This window comes from Cervus canadensis, chromosome 22, assembly GCF_019320065.1.
Source record: "Cervus canadensis isolate Bull #8, Minnesota chromosome 22, ASM1932006v1, whole genome shotgun sequence".
Taxonomy (NCBI): Eukaryota; Metazoa; Chordata; class Mammalia; order Artiodactyla; family Cervidae; genus Cervus; species Cervus canadensis.
Window position 1 is genome coordinate 11269960 of NC_057407.1, and position 19362 is coordinate 11289321.

A 19362-nucleotide genomic window follows, 5' to 3' on the forward strand; every position below is an offset into this window, starting at 1 on the left:
AAGATTTTTTTAATCAAAATATAGTTGATTTACAATGTTAATTACCACTGTACAGCAAACTGATTCAGTTATACGTATTCATACATACATTCCATCTTTAAATATCCTTTTCCATGATGGTTTATCATACGACATTGAATATAATTCTCTGTGCTACAGTAGGCCCTTTTTGTTTATCTATTCTACGTATAAAAGACTACATTTGCTAACCCCAACCTCCCCTCCCACCCCTCCCCCAACTCCCTCCCTTCCCCTCAGCAACCACCAGTCTGCTTTTCTATGTCCATGATTCCATTTCTGCTTCACAGACAGGTTCATTTGGGTCATACTGTGTCATATTTTAGATTTCACATATAAGTGGTATCATATGGTATTTACAGACATGATTCTTGAACTGCTTCCTGAAAGGAATAGAGCTTGCCAGGCAGATATACCAAAGAAAGACTTTTCAGGCCAAAGATATAGCAAGTATAAAGGCAAACAGACACTGGAAAATATGGTACTGTTCCTCACTGAAAAAGAACAACACTATGAGGCAGAAAAAGGAAGTAGGGGCCAAATCATAAACAGCATCATAAGCCACTCTGAAAAGTTTACATTTCATCTTGTAGGGAAAGGGAGCCAGAAAAGAATTACGAGTTGAGGTATGACAATCAGATTTGTGTGTGAAAAAGATAAATCTTTCCACAGAGAGAATGTTGTATTAGAAGAGGGTAAACTGGAGACAGGGGTAATGCATACTGCCTAATAAGTCAGCCAAGATATGATCAATACCTAATGAAGAGAGAGGGAAGGGAAAGAAGAGGAAGCAGAAATCCTCAGGGCTTAGTGATTAGGTTGTGCTAGGAAAGGAATACACTAGGGAGAATGATTTTCAGTTTTTGGTTTAAAACCATCTGCTCCAAGGCAGGGAGTACTAAAGTACCTGCTGGGAACGAAGAGGTAGGCAGGATGATGATTAGAAGCCCTATTTTGGACACAGTGCATTTCAAGTGTCTGTGGAACAACCAGGAAAGGATGTATACACCAAGCAGCTGAGAAACGGGTCTGAAATTTTTATAACAGAGAGTCTGAGAATAGTTTTTTAAATCAGGGACAGAGGTAAAACTATCTAGGTAAAATACCTAGGGTGGAGAGAGAAGAGAACCACCAACAAAACTCTGGAGCTAAAACACTGGCAGAAGAACCTAGGAAAGAGGACGACAACAAAAGGGCCCGAGAAGAAAAGGAAGCAATTTTAAAAGCTTCAAGACGTAGGGACATAAAGACTAATTCTGACAGGGGAAAAAAATGGATTTAGAATTTCCAAAGTGATAATGTTCTATACTATTCTCCAATGTTTCTTTTTTCTTTCTTGGCCATGTTGCACAGCTTGCAGGATCTCAGTTCACCAACTAGATGCTGAACCTGTACCCCTGGCAATGAAAGCCCAATTAATAACCACTGGACCACCTGGTAATTCCCAAATTTCCTTTTAAAAAAAAAACACTTAACTGGTCATACCTGGTAAGAATGGGTACCATGTCCTGCCCACTGCCATGTTCCTTTTCCCACTGCTCCAGCAGGGTAGTGAGCTCAGCTTTGGAGTCCACATGTACCGCTACTGTAGTCATGGCTTGACCTAGGCAAGAAGCAAAACACAAACACATAAATAAACACAGGCAAATAAATCTGACGTACTTCCTACAAAAAGGAAAGTGAGGAGCGAGGGGAAAAAGGATGACCAAACAAGGAAAATAAAAGTATGGGAAATTTAACCCTTGGATAATTTTATTTGTGGTACAGTGCAAAATCTGGGATTGGGGACCTGGATACTCATAAAAAGTCTGACAAACAAGTCTTTCCACCTCTCTCAAGCTGTTTGCTAGACTTTGGGAACTGGATCAAAATCATGATTTTTAATCTTTCTATGAGCAGGAATTCCTGAGAATCAGGCAAAACCTATGGTTTCTTTCTCCTCTCAGAAACACACATACATGTATCCCTGCTTTTCAGAAGTTCACTTTATGCCACATCATTTTTATGGCATCACTGACTCAATGGATATGAGTTTGAGCAAACTCTGGGAGATAGTGAAGGACAGGGAAGCCTGGAGTGCTGCAGTTCTCTCAGCTCAGAGAGTCAAACACGGCTTAGCAACTGAACAACAATTTTTATGAAAGACCTACATTAGTATCTGTTTTTGCTAACCGAAGGAAATCTGAAGAGGATTTTTGCTTTTACTGAAAAAGGCAAAAAGCAAAAACAGCCTTGTGTTGGTTTCGCAGCAAGCCATTCTCACTGCTGCAACCCCAAGCAGAGAAAGGCGCCACCAAGCTCCTTTCATACGAACTGCAATAAGCTACTATAGCTCTGAACTGTGCCTATGAGCATCTGGGCTTTATCTCAATTTTTGTGCATCCATTAGCAAGACGTGTCCTAAGGCAACTGCTTCATTTTATGTTACTTCAGTTCACGAAAGGTCTCAGAGGGACACTCTACAACCTGTACCTGCACATTATTATGTACAATAATCCCAAATCGAGATCTGAGGTCCAAACCTGGGAATCCCAAATCTAAATCTGAGGGCCAAACCTGTGAAGCTGCTCTTTTTTTTTTTTTTAAAGATACAAAATATAGCAAATACTCCCAGAAAGACTGTGTTCTTCTAAGTCTTCAGGGGAAAGTTCTATGAAAGATAAGCAACATATTCCTGTTAATTCTTAACAAAAGATCAAGAAATGAAGTGGTTATCATTACTAATATAAAAGCTGGGAAGGAATATTATAAACTAATTTGTTCCTCAGGCTTCCTAACCTATCTCACAGCTCCTGGAAGGAGGATAACAGGCTGGAGAAAGGCAGAAAAAAAGCTGCTGAGCTGAGTGATGAGCCCAGGGGTGCAGGACAGGGAGGTGAGACAGGCTCTGGAGTAGCCATATAAGACATCAACTCAGGGAAGAGAGGTTTACAAGGGACTCCAGAAGGGATAATAAATGAGACCCAAATAAATGTTCAGATAGTTTACTTCTCTTGCCAAAGCAGTCTTCAGATCAAAATGTCAAATCCTGACATACAAATGTGTATTTTCACAGACACAACAACCCTTCTATAAAAACTTTTGTCCAAAAAAAAAAAATCACTAGCTCATCTAGGAGTATTTGTTCATTCTTCTAAAGGCATCTAATGTAAGATCAAAAGAAATACATTTACCATCAACCCTCTAAATTTCAGGCTTCCCTCATGGCTCAGTCAGTAAAGAATCTGCCTGCAATGCAGGAGACCCGGGTTCGATTCCTGGGTTGGGAAGATCCCCTGGAGAAGGAAACAGCAACCCACTCCAGTATTCTTGCCTGGAGAATCCCATGGACAGAGGAGCCTGGCAGGCTACAGTCCACGGGGTTGCAAGAGTTGGACACGACTTAGAGGCTAAACCACCACCACCACTCTAAATTTAACCATTTAGTCAAATTGAGGCAATTCTAATAGTAGACAGTGATTCATGCCACCTGAGCTACCCCTAAATCCAAAGGAGAATATTTTCAAAACAAAGTTAAAATGCTTCTTTTCTGCAAAGAATCCACATTTTCAGTTTTCTAGCCAAAGTTACAAGAGAAATACTGCAAAAATGTGACCAAATAATATGGACTTGTGACTTCAACTTGAGAAGACCCAAGGTATATTTTTGACTGCAACCGAACTATAAATGCATTTTTAAAAATAAATTTACTTAGAATAGTTATGAAAGTGAAAGCCACACAGTCATGTCCGACTCTTTGCGACCCCATGGACTATAGCCTGGCAGGCTCCCTATCCATGGAATTCTCCAGGCAAGAATACTGGAATGGGTCGCTATTTCCTTCTCCATGGAATCTTCCCAACCCAGGAATTGAACCCAGGTCTCCCACCCTGCAGGTGGATTCTTTACCATATGAACCACCAGGGAAGCCCCAGAATAATTACAGGTTTATTTTTTTTTTAAGTTGTGAAGACAGTAGAGAATTCCCATATACCCGTCACTCAGTTCAGGTTCCCCTAATATTATCTTATAGTGACGTGATCTCAAAATTAAGAAACTGAAAATCAGTACATTACTTTAACTAAACTCCAGATCTGACTCACATTTCACCAGCTTTTCCATTCACATTCTTTTCCTGTTCCAAGATTTCATTCAGGATACATTATTTTTAGTTGTCATGTCTCCCTAATGTCCTCTGGTCTGTGACAGTTTTTGAATCTTCCCTTGTTTTTATGACCTTGACAGAATGGGGTGATGATTTTATCAATGTTTCCCCCAATTTTATCAGTGTTTCCCTCAGTAAAATTTTATGCTGAGGTAAGAGATCTAAAGACTGGGTAAAGTAGTAACACATGCTAACAGCAGTTAATCTCTTACAACACATCCTAAAAGTGCAGGAGAAACGGCTTTACTGGTGCATTCTACCAAACACTTTAATGAATTAACATTACTCCTCAAATTATTCCAAAAAATTAAAGAAGAGGCAGACTTCCTAATGTAGTACATAAAGCCAATACTACCCTGATACCAAAGACAGATAATGATATCACTAGCAATCTACAGACTAATATGCTTTATGAAAACAGATGTAAAAATCCTTAACGAAATACTAGAAAGATGAAAACAGCAGGACATTAAGAGGATGAGAAACCATGACCAAGTGGGATTTAGCCCAGGAATACAATGGTGGTTTGACATACGCAAATCAACTGAAGTAACACAATACATTAATAGAACGAAGCGGGGCAGGGATGACCCTGTGATTGACATAGAAGAAGCATCTGACAAAATCCAACACCCTTTTGTGAAAAACACTCGCTAAACCAGGAACAGAACTTCCTCAATAGGGCACGGTAAAGAGCATTAATTACAAAAACTCACAGCTGACATGGGCTTCCCAGGTGGCTCAGTGAGTAAAGAATATGCCTACAATGCAAGAAACGCGAGTTTGATCCCTGGGTCGGGAAGATCCCCTGGAGGAGGGCACGGAAAGACACTCCAGTATTCCTGCCTGGAGGATCCCAGGGACAGAGGAGTCTGGAGGGCAGCAGGGTCCATAAGGTCGCAAAGAGTCAGACACAACTGAAGCAACTAACAGCTAACACATACTCAATGGTGAAAAGACTGAAGGCTTTCCCCCTAAAATCAGAAACAAAACAAAGAAGTCTATTTTCACAACTTAAGCACTGTGCTGAAGTTCTAGCCAGAGGAATTAAGACAAAAAAATAAAAAAGCATCCAAGTTGGAAAGGAAGAAGTAAAATTATCTTTATTGACAGATGACATGGCCCAATATATAGTAAATCCTACAGAACTGACAAACACTACTGGAATTAATAAACAAGTTAGCAAAGTTATAGAATACAACATTAACACAAAAATTACTTGTATTGCTGCACAGTAGCAATAAATAATCAAATACGAAATTAACAATTTCACTCAAAATAGCACTAAAAAGAATAAAATGCTAAGGAATCAATTTAAGCCAAAGGCAAACAACGTCCTCAAAGAAAATTACAAAACATTGCTGGAAAGAATAAAATTTAAAAAAACCTAAATAAATGGAAAGACATCCTGTAGTCACAGATTAGAACACTTAATATTGTGAAGACAGCAATATTCTCCAAAATGGGCAATTGTCAACACAATCCCTACAAAATCTAATGATCTCCTTTGCATTAGAGCAAATAACAATTCTAAAATTTATGTGTAACTGCAAGGACTCCTAAATGACCAAAATGATCTTGAAAAAAATAGAATTCACACATCTGACTTCAAATCTACTATGTAAAATAATCAAAATTCTATGATACAGGCATAAGGAAAGACATATATACCAACACAATGGAACCAAGAGTTCAGAAATAAAATCTCACACTTATGCTCAACTGATATTCAACAAGTAGGCCAAAGCAAGTCAACAGCGAAAGAATTTGTTGAAAGACCATTACTAGAAAGACTAATGGTCTTTCAACAAATTGTGCTGAGACAACTGAATATTCATGTACCAAGGAATGAAGCTGGATCCTTGCTTCACATCAGATACAAAAATTATCTCAAAATGGATCAAAGACTTCAATATAAGAGTTTAAACCATAAAACTCTTAGAGGTAAACACAGGGGTAAATCTTCATGACTTTGAAATTGGCAAGAGATGTTCATCTGACATCAAAAGAATAAGCAAAGGAATAAATTGGACTTCAACATTTAAAACTTTTGTGCCAAATACATTATCAAGAAAGTGAAAAGACAATCCATAGAATGGAAGAAAATATTTGCAAATCAGAGCTGATAAGGATCAAGTATTCATAATATATAAGAATACCTACAACTCAACAATAAAGAAACTTGATTCAAAAATGGGCAAAGTGGCCAAAATAGCTCAGGTGGGAGAGCATCAGACTGAAAAATGGGCAAAGTTCTTGAAGAGGCATTTCTCCAGTGAAGATGTACAAGTAGCCAAGAAGCACATGCAAAAAATGTTCAACATCGTTAGCCATCAGAGAAATAAAAATCGAAACTACAGTAAGATACTAATCATACCTACTAGGATGATCAAAACCAAAAAATTGTAAAAGTACCACGAGCAAGGATATGGATAAACCGGAATGAACACTGCTGACAGGAATGCAAAACAGTATAGCAGCTATAGAAAAGAGTTCAGTGGCCCCTCAAAAAATGTTTAAGAAAAAGTTAAACACAGAATTACCGTGACCCAGCAGTTCCACTTCAAGGACTATAACCAAAAGAATTGAAAACAGATATTCAAACACTTGTACACAAATGTTCAAAGCATACTCACAATATTCAAAAGATGAAAACAACCCCGAAGATTCATCAACAGATGAATGGATAAACAAAATGTGGCTATATTCATACAATGAAGTTATTATTCAGTAATAGAAAGGAATGAAGTACTGAGATATGTTATAGCTGTGGATGAATTTTTATAACAATATGTCAGGCAAAAAAACTCCAACAGAAAAGGTCACATATTCTATGATTCTACTTCTATGAAACATTCAGAATAGGTAAATCCATATACAGAAAGCTGCCGAATGGTTGCCAGGAGCTTGGGGGAGGGAGAAGTAGGGAGCGACTGCTTAATAGATATAGGGTTTCCTTGTGAGGTGATGAAAATTTCTTGGAACTAAAGGAGGTGATGGTTGCACAACACTGCTAATCTACTAAATGATTAACGGTTAATTTATGGTATATGAATGTTACCATTTTTTTAAATGAGGGGGGAAAAGGTCCAAGAGGGAATGTCTCTTGGATAACTTAAGCACTCAGCCTAGTAGGGCTTATAAAAGCAAAGTTTAAAGGAAATAATATCTCTAATGAAGGTCAACTCAAGTGTATTAAAATAGTAAAATTTAAAAAAATAAAAATAAATAAAATAGTAAAATTTTAGGAGTTCAATTTAAAAACACACATGGACTTCTAGTATCATTTTCAAAATTTCAAATTAACTATGCCCAAATATAACTGTAACTTTGGGAAAAATCATTTGCCTAGAGAAAATATAAACTTAAACTAAGACAATAATATCAATGAAAATTCATTTTACTCTGTATGAAAGACTATTAACAAAATGCAAAAGGTGTAGCCATCTTGTTATGGACAAGACAGTGAAGGTACATTACTAATTCCATGTTTCAAAGTGAGTTCTTCAAGTGGTATGAAGAATTTATGGCCAGTCTAATAATGATACAACAGTTATCAATCACTAAATATTAGTATGAGATAGACACTTGATTATTACCCTGAAATTTTACTGCCATATTGTCATTTTACAGATGAGGAAAGGGGCTTAGAGAGGTCCCCAAGGCCATTCAACTGGTACTTGGTAGAAAAGGGGTTCAAGCATTCAAATCCCAACTCTGCCAACATACCTGTGAGATCTTGGTCAAGTTACTTAACTTCTCCAAACCTCAATTTCCTTATCTGTAAAAGGGAAATGGTTGTTGTGAGAGTTAAACAATAATCCTGTCCATAAAATGGAATAATATAAAGCTCTACAAAAGATATGTAGAGGGAATTTACTGGTGGTTCAATGGTTAGGACTCTACCTACCAGGGCCCTGGGTTCAATCCCTGGTTAGGGAACTAAGATCTCTTAAGCCACACAAAGACGACAAAAAGTAGAAAATCCTTTATCCCAAAGGATGCCTGCCGAAGTATTTAGGGGTGCTGCACCTGCAACTTATTTTCAAATAGTTCCACAAAATATATACCACATATACGAGGCAAAATAATAACAACTGCTGACTCTAGATGGATAAACAAGTATTCATTTTACTATTCTCTCAACTTTTTAATATACTTGAATTTTTTCCTAGTTAAAAAGCAGAAGAATACTAAGAAGCATTTCCTTTCCTATATGGACCAACTCTCAGTATATTGTCAAGTGATAAAACCACAGTTTGTGTGTGTGTGTGTCTGTCTGTCTGTCCCTGGAAGAATACCTAAGAAACATAAAATATTACTTTTGGGCAGGTAACTGACTTTCTGAAGGATAAAGGTAGAAGAAAGATTTTTCACTGTATCACTATCCTAGCTCTACCACTGTCCCACTATTTTGTTACCTTTTGTAACTTTTGAATTAAACCATAAAATCTGTCTTTTTGTAATACACAGTACTGTATAGCCTGTTAGCTTAAAAACTATCCCAAAGCCTAAAAAAAGTTCACGGTAAGGAGAGATCCCATAAGGTTACGATTCTGAAACAGATACTTGTACGCAATCTTTATTTAAAACACAGACACACACACTGGGGAAAAACACAAATTTGGAGCTTCAAATAAAATTTACCTAATAATTAGTATGACATGTGAGATCCTGTATAGCAGCAGTCTATTACTGTCCATAACCATGACAGAAACAACATAAATAATTTGGTAAGAAACCAACTTCCCTCAATCACTTCAAACTAACAAGTGGCTCATTCTACCAGACTCCTCCTCTATTAAGTCTCATTACTGTACAAGAGAACAGTAAAACGCTGTGCTCAACAACTAAGATATTTTGAGCATAAAAGGATTTCCTTTATAGTTCCCAAATTCTGTATCTATTTCCTTTGTATTAAAAAACATATTACCACTCAAAAATGGATAACTGCAATATACAAAACCCAAATTTTGATACCATCAAGCAGAAGAACAGTAAATTCCTAAAGAGTCTAATACAAGTTCACATAAACCATTAAAGGTTTAATGAGAAGAAAATTACAGAACATTGCCAATGAACCTCATTCCGTACATTAACAAAGCGTTTAGAACAAGAAGATGCTACTAATAATTAAAACACGTAGACTAATTTAAAGGCTTCATTGAAAAGACAAGAGTAAGGAAAAACTGAGGCCAACGTGACATGAACGAGTCATCTGGGACTCAAAAAGAACCTCTACGAACAGCCCCAAACTACTTCCTCAACAAAAACGATACCGAGCGCTAACAGTGCAGTAAGAGGAAGTGAGACGCAAACCGTCTAAGACGAGAGAATTAAGCAAACGAATGACACTCAGTTAAAAACAACTATAACCCTCGTTAACAGGATCCCAGGAAGGTTGGCGGGCGCGCCAACGTTTGGCTCTAATCTGCAGAACCTCACACCTCGCCTTCCGCCCCTCCCCACCACCACGGAGGGGGGGGTGGTGGGAGGAGTCCCGGGAAAGCCCCGCCCCACCTCGCCCGAAAGAGAGCCGGGCGGGTGCAAGGGGGAGGTGGCACGAGGCCGAGGGAGGAGAGAGCCCGCCCAGGTGACTGGAGCTAGAGGCGGAGACACAGAATGGGAAGGGGGCCGCCGTAGGGCAAGGAAGATGGAGACCACCCCCCCACACCCTCCATCTCGCACAGAGCGAAGACTAGGAGGACTGGGAAGTAAAAGGTGATGAGCGGAATGAGAAGCGCCCCTCCCCCAGGCAGGGGCGGGCACACCCTTGCCCCCCACTCCGGGCGGAAGAGTTACTCTTGGGAAGCTTCTTTTGCGGACTGGAGGAAGAACGTGGAAGCCCCGCCCCCCGAGCCCCAAATCTGGAGGAGTAAAAGTCTAGTCAGGCCTTGGACCAAGCCTCCCGGGAGGCCCGGCCCGCCCCCTCCCAGCCGGCGGCCCAGGCAGGTGCCGCCCCTCCCCCAGCCCGGCGCCCACTCTCCCGCCCGCCCGACCACGCACCCTGTCCCCTCGCGCCCCTCTCAAACAGCCGTCCCCCTTCCTTCCCCACTCACCTTCCCGGGCGGCTCCGCCGCTCCCCCCTGCCCCCGCCAGCGGCCACAGTTCACACACACAGCCTCAGGTCCCGCACTCACTCTCCCTCACTCACACACAGCGCGACCACGGCTCCGGAGCGGCCCACATATTATGCGTCACTCTCGTGCTACGTACCCTGCGCGCGCGCGCGCGCGCGCGCTCCTCCCGACTTGGCGCGAGGACTGCCGGCAGGAGGCGGGAGGAGAACACCAGGGCGAGCCCCGGCGCCGCTTGGGAAATGAAGTTCCGCCCCTAGGGGCGGGACCCACCGAGTCGTGGTTGGCGCGTGGGCATTTTGCCCCGCGCGTTGACTTCTGGGGTTTGTAGTTTTAGTATAAACGCGAACTGCTACGTACTTATTGGTTGCTCAGGAAGACGGAAGCGAAAAGTGAGGCTCGATCCTCCCAGGCCAACACCGGAACTGCTGGGTACCTTCTCAGTACTTTATTCGGCCCTGTGTGACATGTAAAGTCTTTTAGTCTCCCATTTGCTCCATTGGACCTAGAACATACCAGGATCTAAGAAAATATTTCCCAAAGCGTGTGAGAAATCACGGCACTCATTAAACAAAAGGCTTTGGTTTTTGTCTTTCTGTTCAAGACCTAGCCTGTAGAATAAAAAAAAATTCATCCTAGGTATTATATGTGAAGCAGAGAAAAGGAAAGAATCAAAAGGAAATAGATTAAGGCAGAGCTGACTTCGGACGTCATCTAATTTCTTTATTTTGCAGCTGGGAAAAGTGAAACCGAGAGTGTGAGTGACTTGACTAACATCACACAACCAATTAGCAACAGAACCAGAACGACTCCTGACTCCGACTCTGGGATCCCTTTTTGGAGACGTGAAAGGTAAGCACCACAGCTGAGCATACTCTCTCCCTAACGGAGATCCTACCCAGCCTTTATTCCTAGGAGTCCTGAACAAGTTCCTACGCATTTTTATGGCGTCCTCACAGCAATTTCACATGGGAAAAATGGGACACAGCAAGTCTGCTGCCATGCTCAGGTTCCATAGCTAGTAAGAAGCTAGCCTGAGCCTGGATGCTGGGTCTCTTAATTCTGTTGCTCACAGGATCGTGTTACCCGCCTTTAAGAAGACACCTCCTTCCTTCACTTAGGTTTGTAACTTTAAACAGCTGATGTTCAGGCACAAAATTCTAGAATGTTGGGTGGCAGCACGGAGACATGTCACCTCTCTGCAATGCCACACAGTTTTGTTCTCTGTGCCTCTGGGATTTTGCCCATCTCAGTAATAGCCACTAGCATTTCCTTTGACTTCATAGCTCTGAGCCAAGTGTTTTACCCACACAACCCTCACTACCACCCCCATAGGGTAGGTACAGTTCGCCACCTCCACAGAGGAGAAATCTGAGCCCAGATTGGCTCCCCATGGAATGGGGCCCAGGTTTGTGGGTGCAGAGGCTGTGGACCAATAACTTTCCTACATCCGTCTTCCAACGCTCCTGCAGCTGACTTTCATGCTGTGATTCCGTGGACCATGAACCCAAAATGCATGAGCATGGAGCATTCAAGCCTTAGATACCCTCCCTCTATCCATGAGCCAGCCAGTGCGGTGCAGCTTCCCCACCGACTGGGGTCCTGAAAGGCAGACCTCTTCGTCACCCAGGTTCCCAGTTCCTTTACTCCTGTCACAGCCTCAGCCTGCCACCAGATGGCGCTGCTCATCTTCAGAAAATCAGCCTGGGCTGGATAAATGATGGGAATAAGGGGTATATCCCAGAGGCCCTTTGGAGAAGCCAGGGCCCAGGGGGGTGGCGGAAGCAGAACAGGAGATAATCCAGAGCCTGTCTAGCAACTGCTCCCTCCATAATCTGTTCTGTAATGCCTGCGGCCCCCCTACCTCTGCCAAAAGCTCCCCACGTACACAGCCACACACCTGTAGGCACTCCTAGACTCCCCTGGGCTGCACACACATTTCATACACACTGACACATTTCTTAGGTCAAGCACAGGTACCAGAGACTCAAGCACTCCCGCGCACTGCTACCAATCCTCACAACCAGCCTTTTCACATTTAAGTACATGGCGAACACAAAGCTACAAATAATCGGGCCCACACTCTCAGCTTGGCCTGGCACATCATGCCGGAGTCATTGGAAAAAGAGATTCCTTGGCCTCTTTGGAACAACATTTCTGGACTCTGTCTCCCTCCACCCTGCCTCTTCCCGTCTTCCGCTGTGGTGCACCTCAAAAAGAAGCATCAAGGGGCAAGAAGTCATACTTGCAGGGCTGCCCAGTGGCAGAAGGAGGGCAAGAGGAGCTCAGCACCAAGTCCCCCAGACTTAGGTATGCTCCATCCGGCCTTCATCCCCACACATGCCCATGCACTGGGCTAGGAAAAAAGTGATAACACCAAGTCCTCTGCACTTTGGCATTCTCCTCCCCTTCCCCTTGTCTCCCCTATCCCTCCCTCTTCCCTTTTCCACCTCCCCTTCTCTCCCATCACATGCTTCCATGTTCACTGGACCCAGGTGCTCCCATCACAACTCCTGCGCCTCCTCCTCTCCCCTGCATCTCTTCCCACTCTGCTGTTGGTTGAACAAGACTACTGGAAGTGTCCAGGAGTAACACGTCCAAGCTCCGGGGACCCCAACCTCGGCCAAAAGGGAATTCTAATCATTCCCTGGGTGCCTTCCTCCTTCCTGGGAGCCCCCTACAACCCCCTATAAAGATGGAACACTGCCCTCATTGCAGAGGCAGTGTGCAAAGCAAGCACCCCTGCATGACTGCATCCAAGTCCACTAATCCCATTTCACAGAGTGAAAAACTGCCGAGGCTGCACCTCATCCAGTGGTCGCAGACATTGCAGTCTCCAGAAGTCAGCCCCCCTGCCCCTGCCTCCAGCCCACACAGGAATCAGGTAAGAAATGAAACAGCAACCCCCCTTCAGCCCTGCCCTAACTCCCATGTAACCAGGGGCCCAGCCAGAATGAGGAGCTCCCTGCAATATTTAAGACAGACTTCTCTATTTTTAGTTCTTCTTCATCTGAAATTAAAATGGAATTGGACATGCTACATTTTATCTAGCAACCCCACCTCAGAACTACTGCTCAGCCACAGACCACTGCCAGGACTCCCCTCAGTGATTCCCCGGGTCTCGCTTAAATCATCTGCAAAATAGTTAGGAACAGCTGCCTCCCAGTGGGTCTCATTAAAGGTTAGAGGGGCCAGGCAGTCAAGGCTGCCTTATCTAAAAGTTCATCTGGGTGATATCAGGTTCAAAGTCCTCCGTTGTCTCTTGAACCCTGTCACTGATGGTCACAGATAAGAAAAGTTTCTTTTCCTCTTCATTGGGAAGTTTGTAGAAAGAGATAGGTCATCAGCTGAGTCTAGCTTTGGAGGTCCACAGCCCTGAGTCCTGACGCTGCTGCTCCCATTGCCCGGCTGTGGGACCGTGACCTTCACCTCTCAAGCTTCAGTTTCTCCAGCTGGAGAATGGGAATAGTGCCTCCTTCCAGCCTTGCTATGAGGACTAAATGTGATCATGCCTGTGAAGTGCTCATCTTGGGGCCTGGCACACAGGAAGTGCTAGCTAAGTGGTGGCTATCTCTATCCTAATTTTTCTTGGCCTCTGGCTGTCCCTGCTGCCGTCCTGCAGGACCACATCAGCCCTGGCTGATTTCTCTTTGCTCATCGTATTACTGCCTGCTTGAAGAGCTCAAGCTTTTCTCATCAAAATGAGAAATGAGCTCCTTTCAAGAAAAATCCTAAGGCACATTTTCAGACGCACTGGGAAACAGTGGAGTAACCATCCTTAGGGATCATCTTTCCACTCTGTGGCCCAGCACAGAACTCTGAGTGGGTCAGAGGGTGGATTTAAGGGGATCGGCTCCTAGGCCTCCTCATGCCTGAGAAGGCTGCTATCGATCAAGGGTGAGGGCAGTCAAGGCCATGTCGCCCTCCCCAAACCAGTCTGTCGACCCTCCTCCCTGCTGAGATGAAGCCTGCATCTGGAATCCTGCTCAGGGTACACTTATTCCTTTCCCTGGGCTCCTCTGGCTGGATGGTGATGTCACAATCAAAGTAGAGGCCACGGGGATAGCCAGAGATTATGTTCCCGGGCCACCCTCACAATGGACCTGCCCAGCACACACAGGGGCTGGAGCATGCAAAGGCCCAAACTGTCCTCCAGGTGCTCCCAGGACCTGTCAGATCCCCGAGCCTGGCTGCCCGTCATCATCCTTCCTGACTCCTGGGGCCCTGCTCTTCCCAGAGGCGGTGCTCCAGGTAAGAGTTCAAGGTTGGTGAACAGGTGCAGGGGAGGTAGGGAGAAAGCAGCCCCGGCCTCTCTTGCCTTAGGTTTCTAGAATTGTAAATACTTTGGAAAAGAAACAACAGTAAAGTCAGCATTGAGGAGAGACTCTGTTGCTCTTTTAACAATGCCTGTTTGTAGCTATGAGACTTCTACAGGATTCAGGACTCTCTGGCCTTCAAGTATCACTTGAAGGTGCTCTGAGGACTGCTTGGGGAGACCATGATGAAGACTCAGGTCAGATAAAGCTTCCCACCCCATCAGTTCCTTCACTGGAAGGGGAGGCTGGGAGCAGAATGACTGATGAGCGGAAGCTGGTCTGACCCCCAATTCAGAGATCAGAGACCCACCACCACCACCTGGAGTAATCACCAACTGCCCCACCCCCAAACTCAGTGGCGATGAACCTGGACCCCAGAGAGATACTGGCAGATGTGGGCAGGAGCTCAGTTAGACCTGGGAGCCAAAGCCATCAAGGTATATGGGTGGAGGAGGGGTGGTGTGCTTCTAAATGCAGAGGATGTCGCGGGCTCTTACCATGAGGCACTTCTTCATTCCCTCAGAGGTAGGGGGTGTCTCTCCATGAAAAGTCACATGATGTTCCTGAGGGGAGCCCCTCGGCCCACCTCCTGCTTCACCAGCCCAGACTTGTCACAGGGGGCCTTTTGTGAAGTCACAAAGCTGGCTGCCTCCTGCCAGGACCAGAGATCAGGACAGCCACGGACTACTGGGCATGACTTGGGGGGATGGAAGTCTTCATTCAGAAGTGGCCTTTGGACTCTTGACAGGGGTCTGGAGGGCCTCAGGTTGTAGGGAATGAAGGACTCTGTTGGAGACCCAGGGAAGCAGGCAGTGTCTCAGATCCTGGTCATTGCCAGGAAGTGAGAACAGCTGGGGCTGTTTGGCTGTGGGTTTATCCCTCAAGGGCCTGGGGTAGTGGGGAAGGAGCATAGGCCGCAGCTGAGTACATACAGAGGTCCTGATCACTGATGTTCTGGGGGTTTCGTGGCAAAGAGAGGTTAAGACCTCCATCTGAACTGGGGACCAGATCTTCCCCTCGGCGCAATCCATCCATGATCATCTGCTTATTGACTCCACCTGCTTCTTGGGCAAGTGCACGTGGCCAGAGTCTGTTGGCGTTAATAAGCAGCCTTGATGGCACCTTCGTCTGTGGGACTGCTCAGAGGTAGAAGACTGTCAGAAGAAATGCAAGGCCCCAGTGTTCACTCTCTCCAGAGTGTTGACATTCCTGCCCCGAGAGGAGCCAAACCAGGAGAGGAAACGGGAGAGAGAAGAAAGCCTCACTCCAAGAAGTGTGGGAAGTCAGCCACTATTGTCAAAGGTCATGGTGGGTACGGGGAGGGTGGGGGGAGCCACTTGCCAGGAACCCTGTTCTAAAAACTGATGAATGAATCTCTTTCCGTGAAGTGAATGATTCCTGTGCCTAGCCCTATAACTGAGTCCCTTGAACTGAGACTGTAGCACCCAGTGGAGACGACAGGTCCTGTCCTCAGGGGCCCACAGTCTAGGAGCTGAGTGACCAAGCCTGGCTGCCCCCCTTACAGAGAAGGCTAAGGTCCCAGAAAATGGTGGGGCAGCCTGGAATCAGGGGCCCCGCCTCCTAGGCCAAGGCCTTACATTTCCCTGAAGGTAAGAACAGGTTAGAATCTTGAGGGGTTTTAACAGTTGAGCCCAGACAGCTTCACACCGCCCCTGAGCGCCTGCAAGTCTGGGTCTTGGGGTCGCTCATTCTTTGGGGAGTGGCTCTTCCCCACATGGCTCCTCTCTTGGCCATTTTTGTCGCTGCATTCAAGCCAGGCCTCCAGAGAGAACCTCCTGCTGTCCACTCCATGAGGCCCATGGGTGTGCTGTGGGAATAGACCTGGCCTGAGGGGTGAATGACTAGAGGGTGACTCTGGGCGAGATTCCCCACCCATTCCTCATAACTTTACTAGATCCATGGTTTTCAAATTTTGGTAGCATTATTTCAGCACAGAATTTTTTTTTTTTAACCCAGTTTAAATCATGTCCTGTTCATCAAGTAGGTAAAGGAACCATATTGGAAGTTGCAGGGCATAGTGTGCCAGAGTCCCTACCAATTCTGAGGAACCCACTACAATTCCAATAAACACAGTTTTGGAAAAACACATGCCCCATGACCCCCAGACCCTTCCAGGTTTGGCCTGCCCGTGAAGCTTCAAAGCCCAGGCTTCAAGGAGGATGAGAGCAGGAAATGCCATGTTTAGTGGCCACCTCGAAGCCCTGACCCGAGTAGCTTCCCCACAACCGCTTCGAGTTTCTGGTTCTGACTTATTTACAACTGCCTGTGCATCCCCAGCCCCCCTCTTACCTGACCTTCTCCTGCGAACTTTGCTTCTCCATTGCAGGCTCTAAAGGCAGCATCCAGCCCTCTGCGGCATGAAACCCACATAGAAGTCCTAAGTCAGGAACACACCAGGCACCTTTCTGTAGCTGAGGTCAGTAGGCAGCAAACAGGAGACTCTTCCTTCAAGCTTTGATTTACTCTCTCCTGACACCCTTGTAGCTTCAAGAATTGTTGTTTTGTTTGTTTGTTTTTTAATACAAAATGTATCCGATTTCATGGAGCTGATAGCCTCATCTCAGAGCTGGAAAAGGCCCAGGGCCGCCTGAGTGGGGGACAAACCTTGTCCTCCCCATTTGTCTTCCCCTAAGATGCAGAGCAGAGGGGACATGGGCAAGGTGGGCTCTCCACGCCACAGGCCAGCAGAGGCCTGGATTCCAGGCGCTTTTGTTCCAGAGAATCTCTGAGAAGCATCACATCCTTGGCTGCTCTCAGGAGGACCACAAATTCAGGAGAGCAGAGTAAAGATGCTGTGGCACTTGTTCCAGAGAAAGGCAGCTACGTGGTAGCTGGGAACACAGGCTGCTCTGCCTGCCTTCATGGCTGGGGCCGCAGGGCAAAGAGCAGACGCTCGCTCTTGCCAGGATGGTGAGGGAACAAACAGCGACCCTCAGTAAGTAGACAGACTAATGGCGGTTTCTAGCCCTGGCCGCACATTTGAATCACCTGTGGCACTCTTCTGACCAACCAGTGCGAAGACCTTATTAATTCCACACCAATCAAACCAGTATCTTTACAGGTGGGGCGCAGCCATCTTTATTTTCCGAAGCTCCCCAGGTGACTAACTCACAGCCAAGGCAGAGAACCCATGGCCTAGGAGGAGAGATTAGCATCAGACAGGATTTGGGTGGAATGGTCTTCACCCTGAGATGGGGCCTAGTGGCTTGAAATCCTGGAGGCCAAGTAAGCTGGGCTCTGCTCTCACTGGAATCCATGGGGCCCCCTCTTACCTACCTACCTTCACACCTATCTACCTGCCACACAGACTCCAGAGCACCTCTTTTGGGAAAAGCAGGACAAAAGGCTCAAGGATCCAGCCCCAGGGAAGGAGAGTGTGCACTCTGGTTTAGAATCTTTTCTCTTACAAGATTTTTTGATGGGGCCCGCTTTTAACATCTTTGTTGAATTTGTTAGGACATTGCTTCTGTTTTGTTTCGGTTTTTTGGCAGAGAGACATGTGGGATCTTAACCTCCCCTACCAAGGATCAAACCCACACCCCCTGCATTGGAAGCACAGAGTCTACCACTGGGCCACCAGGAAAATCCCCTCTGGCTCAGAATCTTGACCGTTTCTTTCTAGCTGGCCCTGACAGCCCTTCTGAGTCTCCATCCTCATCTGTCAAACGGGGCAGTATTAAGTGTGGTTGCAAGGAACACCCAGCTCATAGGAAGAGCTCCAGAGATGGGGCTGTTAGCAGCAGTTAGCCCAAACTCAGTCCGTCAGCCCAGACAGGGCCCTAGTGATTACCTGTCTAGACCCTTGCTTTTTGCACAAACACCTGAAAGTCCAGAGGGGAGAAATTTTCCCAGGCCACGCAGCCAGCCAGAACCTTAATCTCCCTCCACCCAGGCAGCTTTTCATCAGAGCGCCCTTCCTTAGCTCCTCTCATCCAGCAAAACTCCAAAAATGATCACTGGGGCTTCTAAAGAAATAAGTGAAGATTTTAACACATCTTTCTAATGTCTTCATTGAGATGCCGGGTTGACCTTTGGGCCAGAGGGTGTACTCAGCTCATTTGGCCCCTTGACCCTAATGCACTGTTTGTCTCCTGTTGCTTTTGACATTCTTAGTACTCTGGTGCCAACTGTGTGGGCCCCTGGGTATGTAAGATGGATGCCACCGGGGCCTGGGCCTGGGGTTAGGAAAGGCAGAGAGGTCAGGGAAGAGGCATGGCTGGTTTTCCATATAAGCCTGTTTTGTACTCTGAAGCCACTGAACATGTACTAATAAAAATAAAATTGGTATTAAAGAATAAAGCTATGCTTGTCATTGTACATTTCTCAAAGCCCATAGAATGGTCAGGCACCAAGAGTGAACCCTAACATAAATTGTGGACATTGGGTAACAGTGATGTGTCCACACAGGTTCATTGATTGTGAAAAGCGCACCTCTGTTTTGGGGGATGCTAACGGGGGAGGCTGTACATGTGTGGGGAAAGGAGGTTTGGGGCAACTCTAGTTTCTGCTCAGTTTGGCTGTGAACCTAAAACTGCTCTAAAAAAGAGTCTAATTTATCAACAAGCAAATAAAGTAAAACTGACATTCAGATACTGGTACCCTCCCCCTGGTGTTTGCAAGAATTATATGACCTAATGGACATAAAGGGCTTGGCCTGACCCTGGTGACTGCTCAATGTGAACTGACTCTCAGGTTTTATTCTGAGCCATCTCTGTCGCATGGTTCCCTCTCAGGTGCCACACTCGTGGGAAGAAGCTGGTGGGAACAGGCCCTGCCCACCCTTTAT

The 19362-nt window shown here is 45.3% G+C and overlaps 1 protein-coding gene and 1 long non-coding RNA gene across 9 annotated transcripts in view; one reads left to right on the forward strand and one right to left on the reverse strand.

Annotated features, from left to right (window-relative positions):
* DCAF1 (DDB1 and CUL4 associated factor 1) overlaps nt 1-10397 on the reverse strand; it is a 92320-nt gene extending 81923 nt beyond the window's left edge. For 2 of the 5 annotated variants that reach the window (XM_043443231.1, XM_043443228.1), the window contains exons 1-2: nt 10222-10369; nt 1504-1621 (exon numbers count right to left, since the gene is read on the reverse strand). In XM_043443231.1, coding sequence (XP_043299166.1) covers nt 1504-1613 — 110 coding nt within the window. In that variant the 5' untranslated portion in view covers nt 1614-1621; nt 10222-10369. The other 3 variants (XM_043443232.1, XM_043443229.1, XM_043443230.1) reach the window with 3 other exon arrangements.
* Nucleotides 9760-19026, forward strand: LOC122424957. 4 transcript variants are annotated; one of them, XR_006264631.1, is made up of 5 exons: nt 10560-10671; nt 10974-11091; nt 13022-13123; nt 14396-14490; nt 15079-19026. It is a non-coding gene; the product is annotated as an uncharacterized LOC122424957 (long non-coding RNA). The 4 variants fall into 4 exon arrangements; XR_006264632.1 differs by lacking the exon at nt 10560-10671 and adding an exon at nt 9760-9883 and having other exon boundaries at nt 13022-14490; XR_006264629.1 differs by having other exon boundaries at nt 13022-14490.
* The last annotated feature ends 336 nt before the right edge of the window (nt 19027-19362 follow it).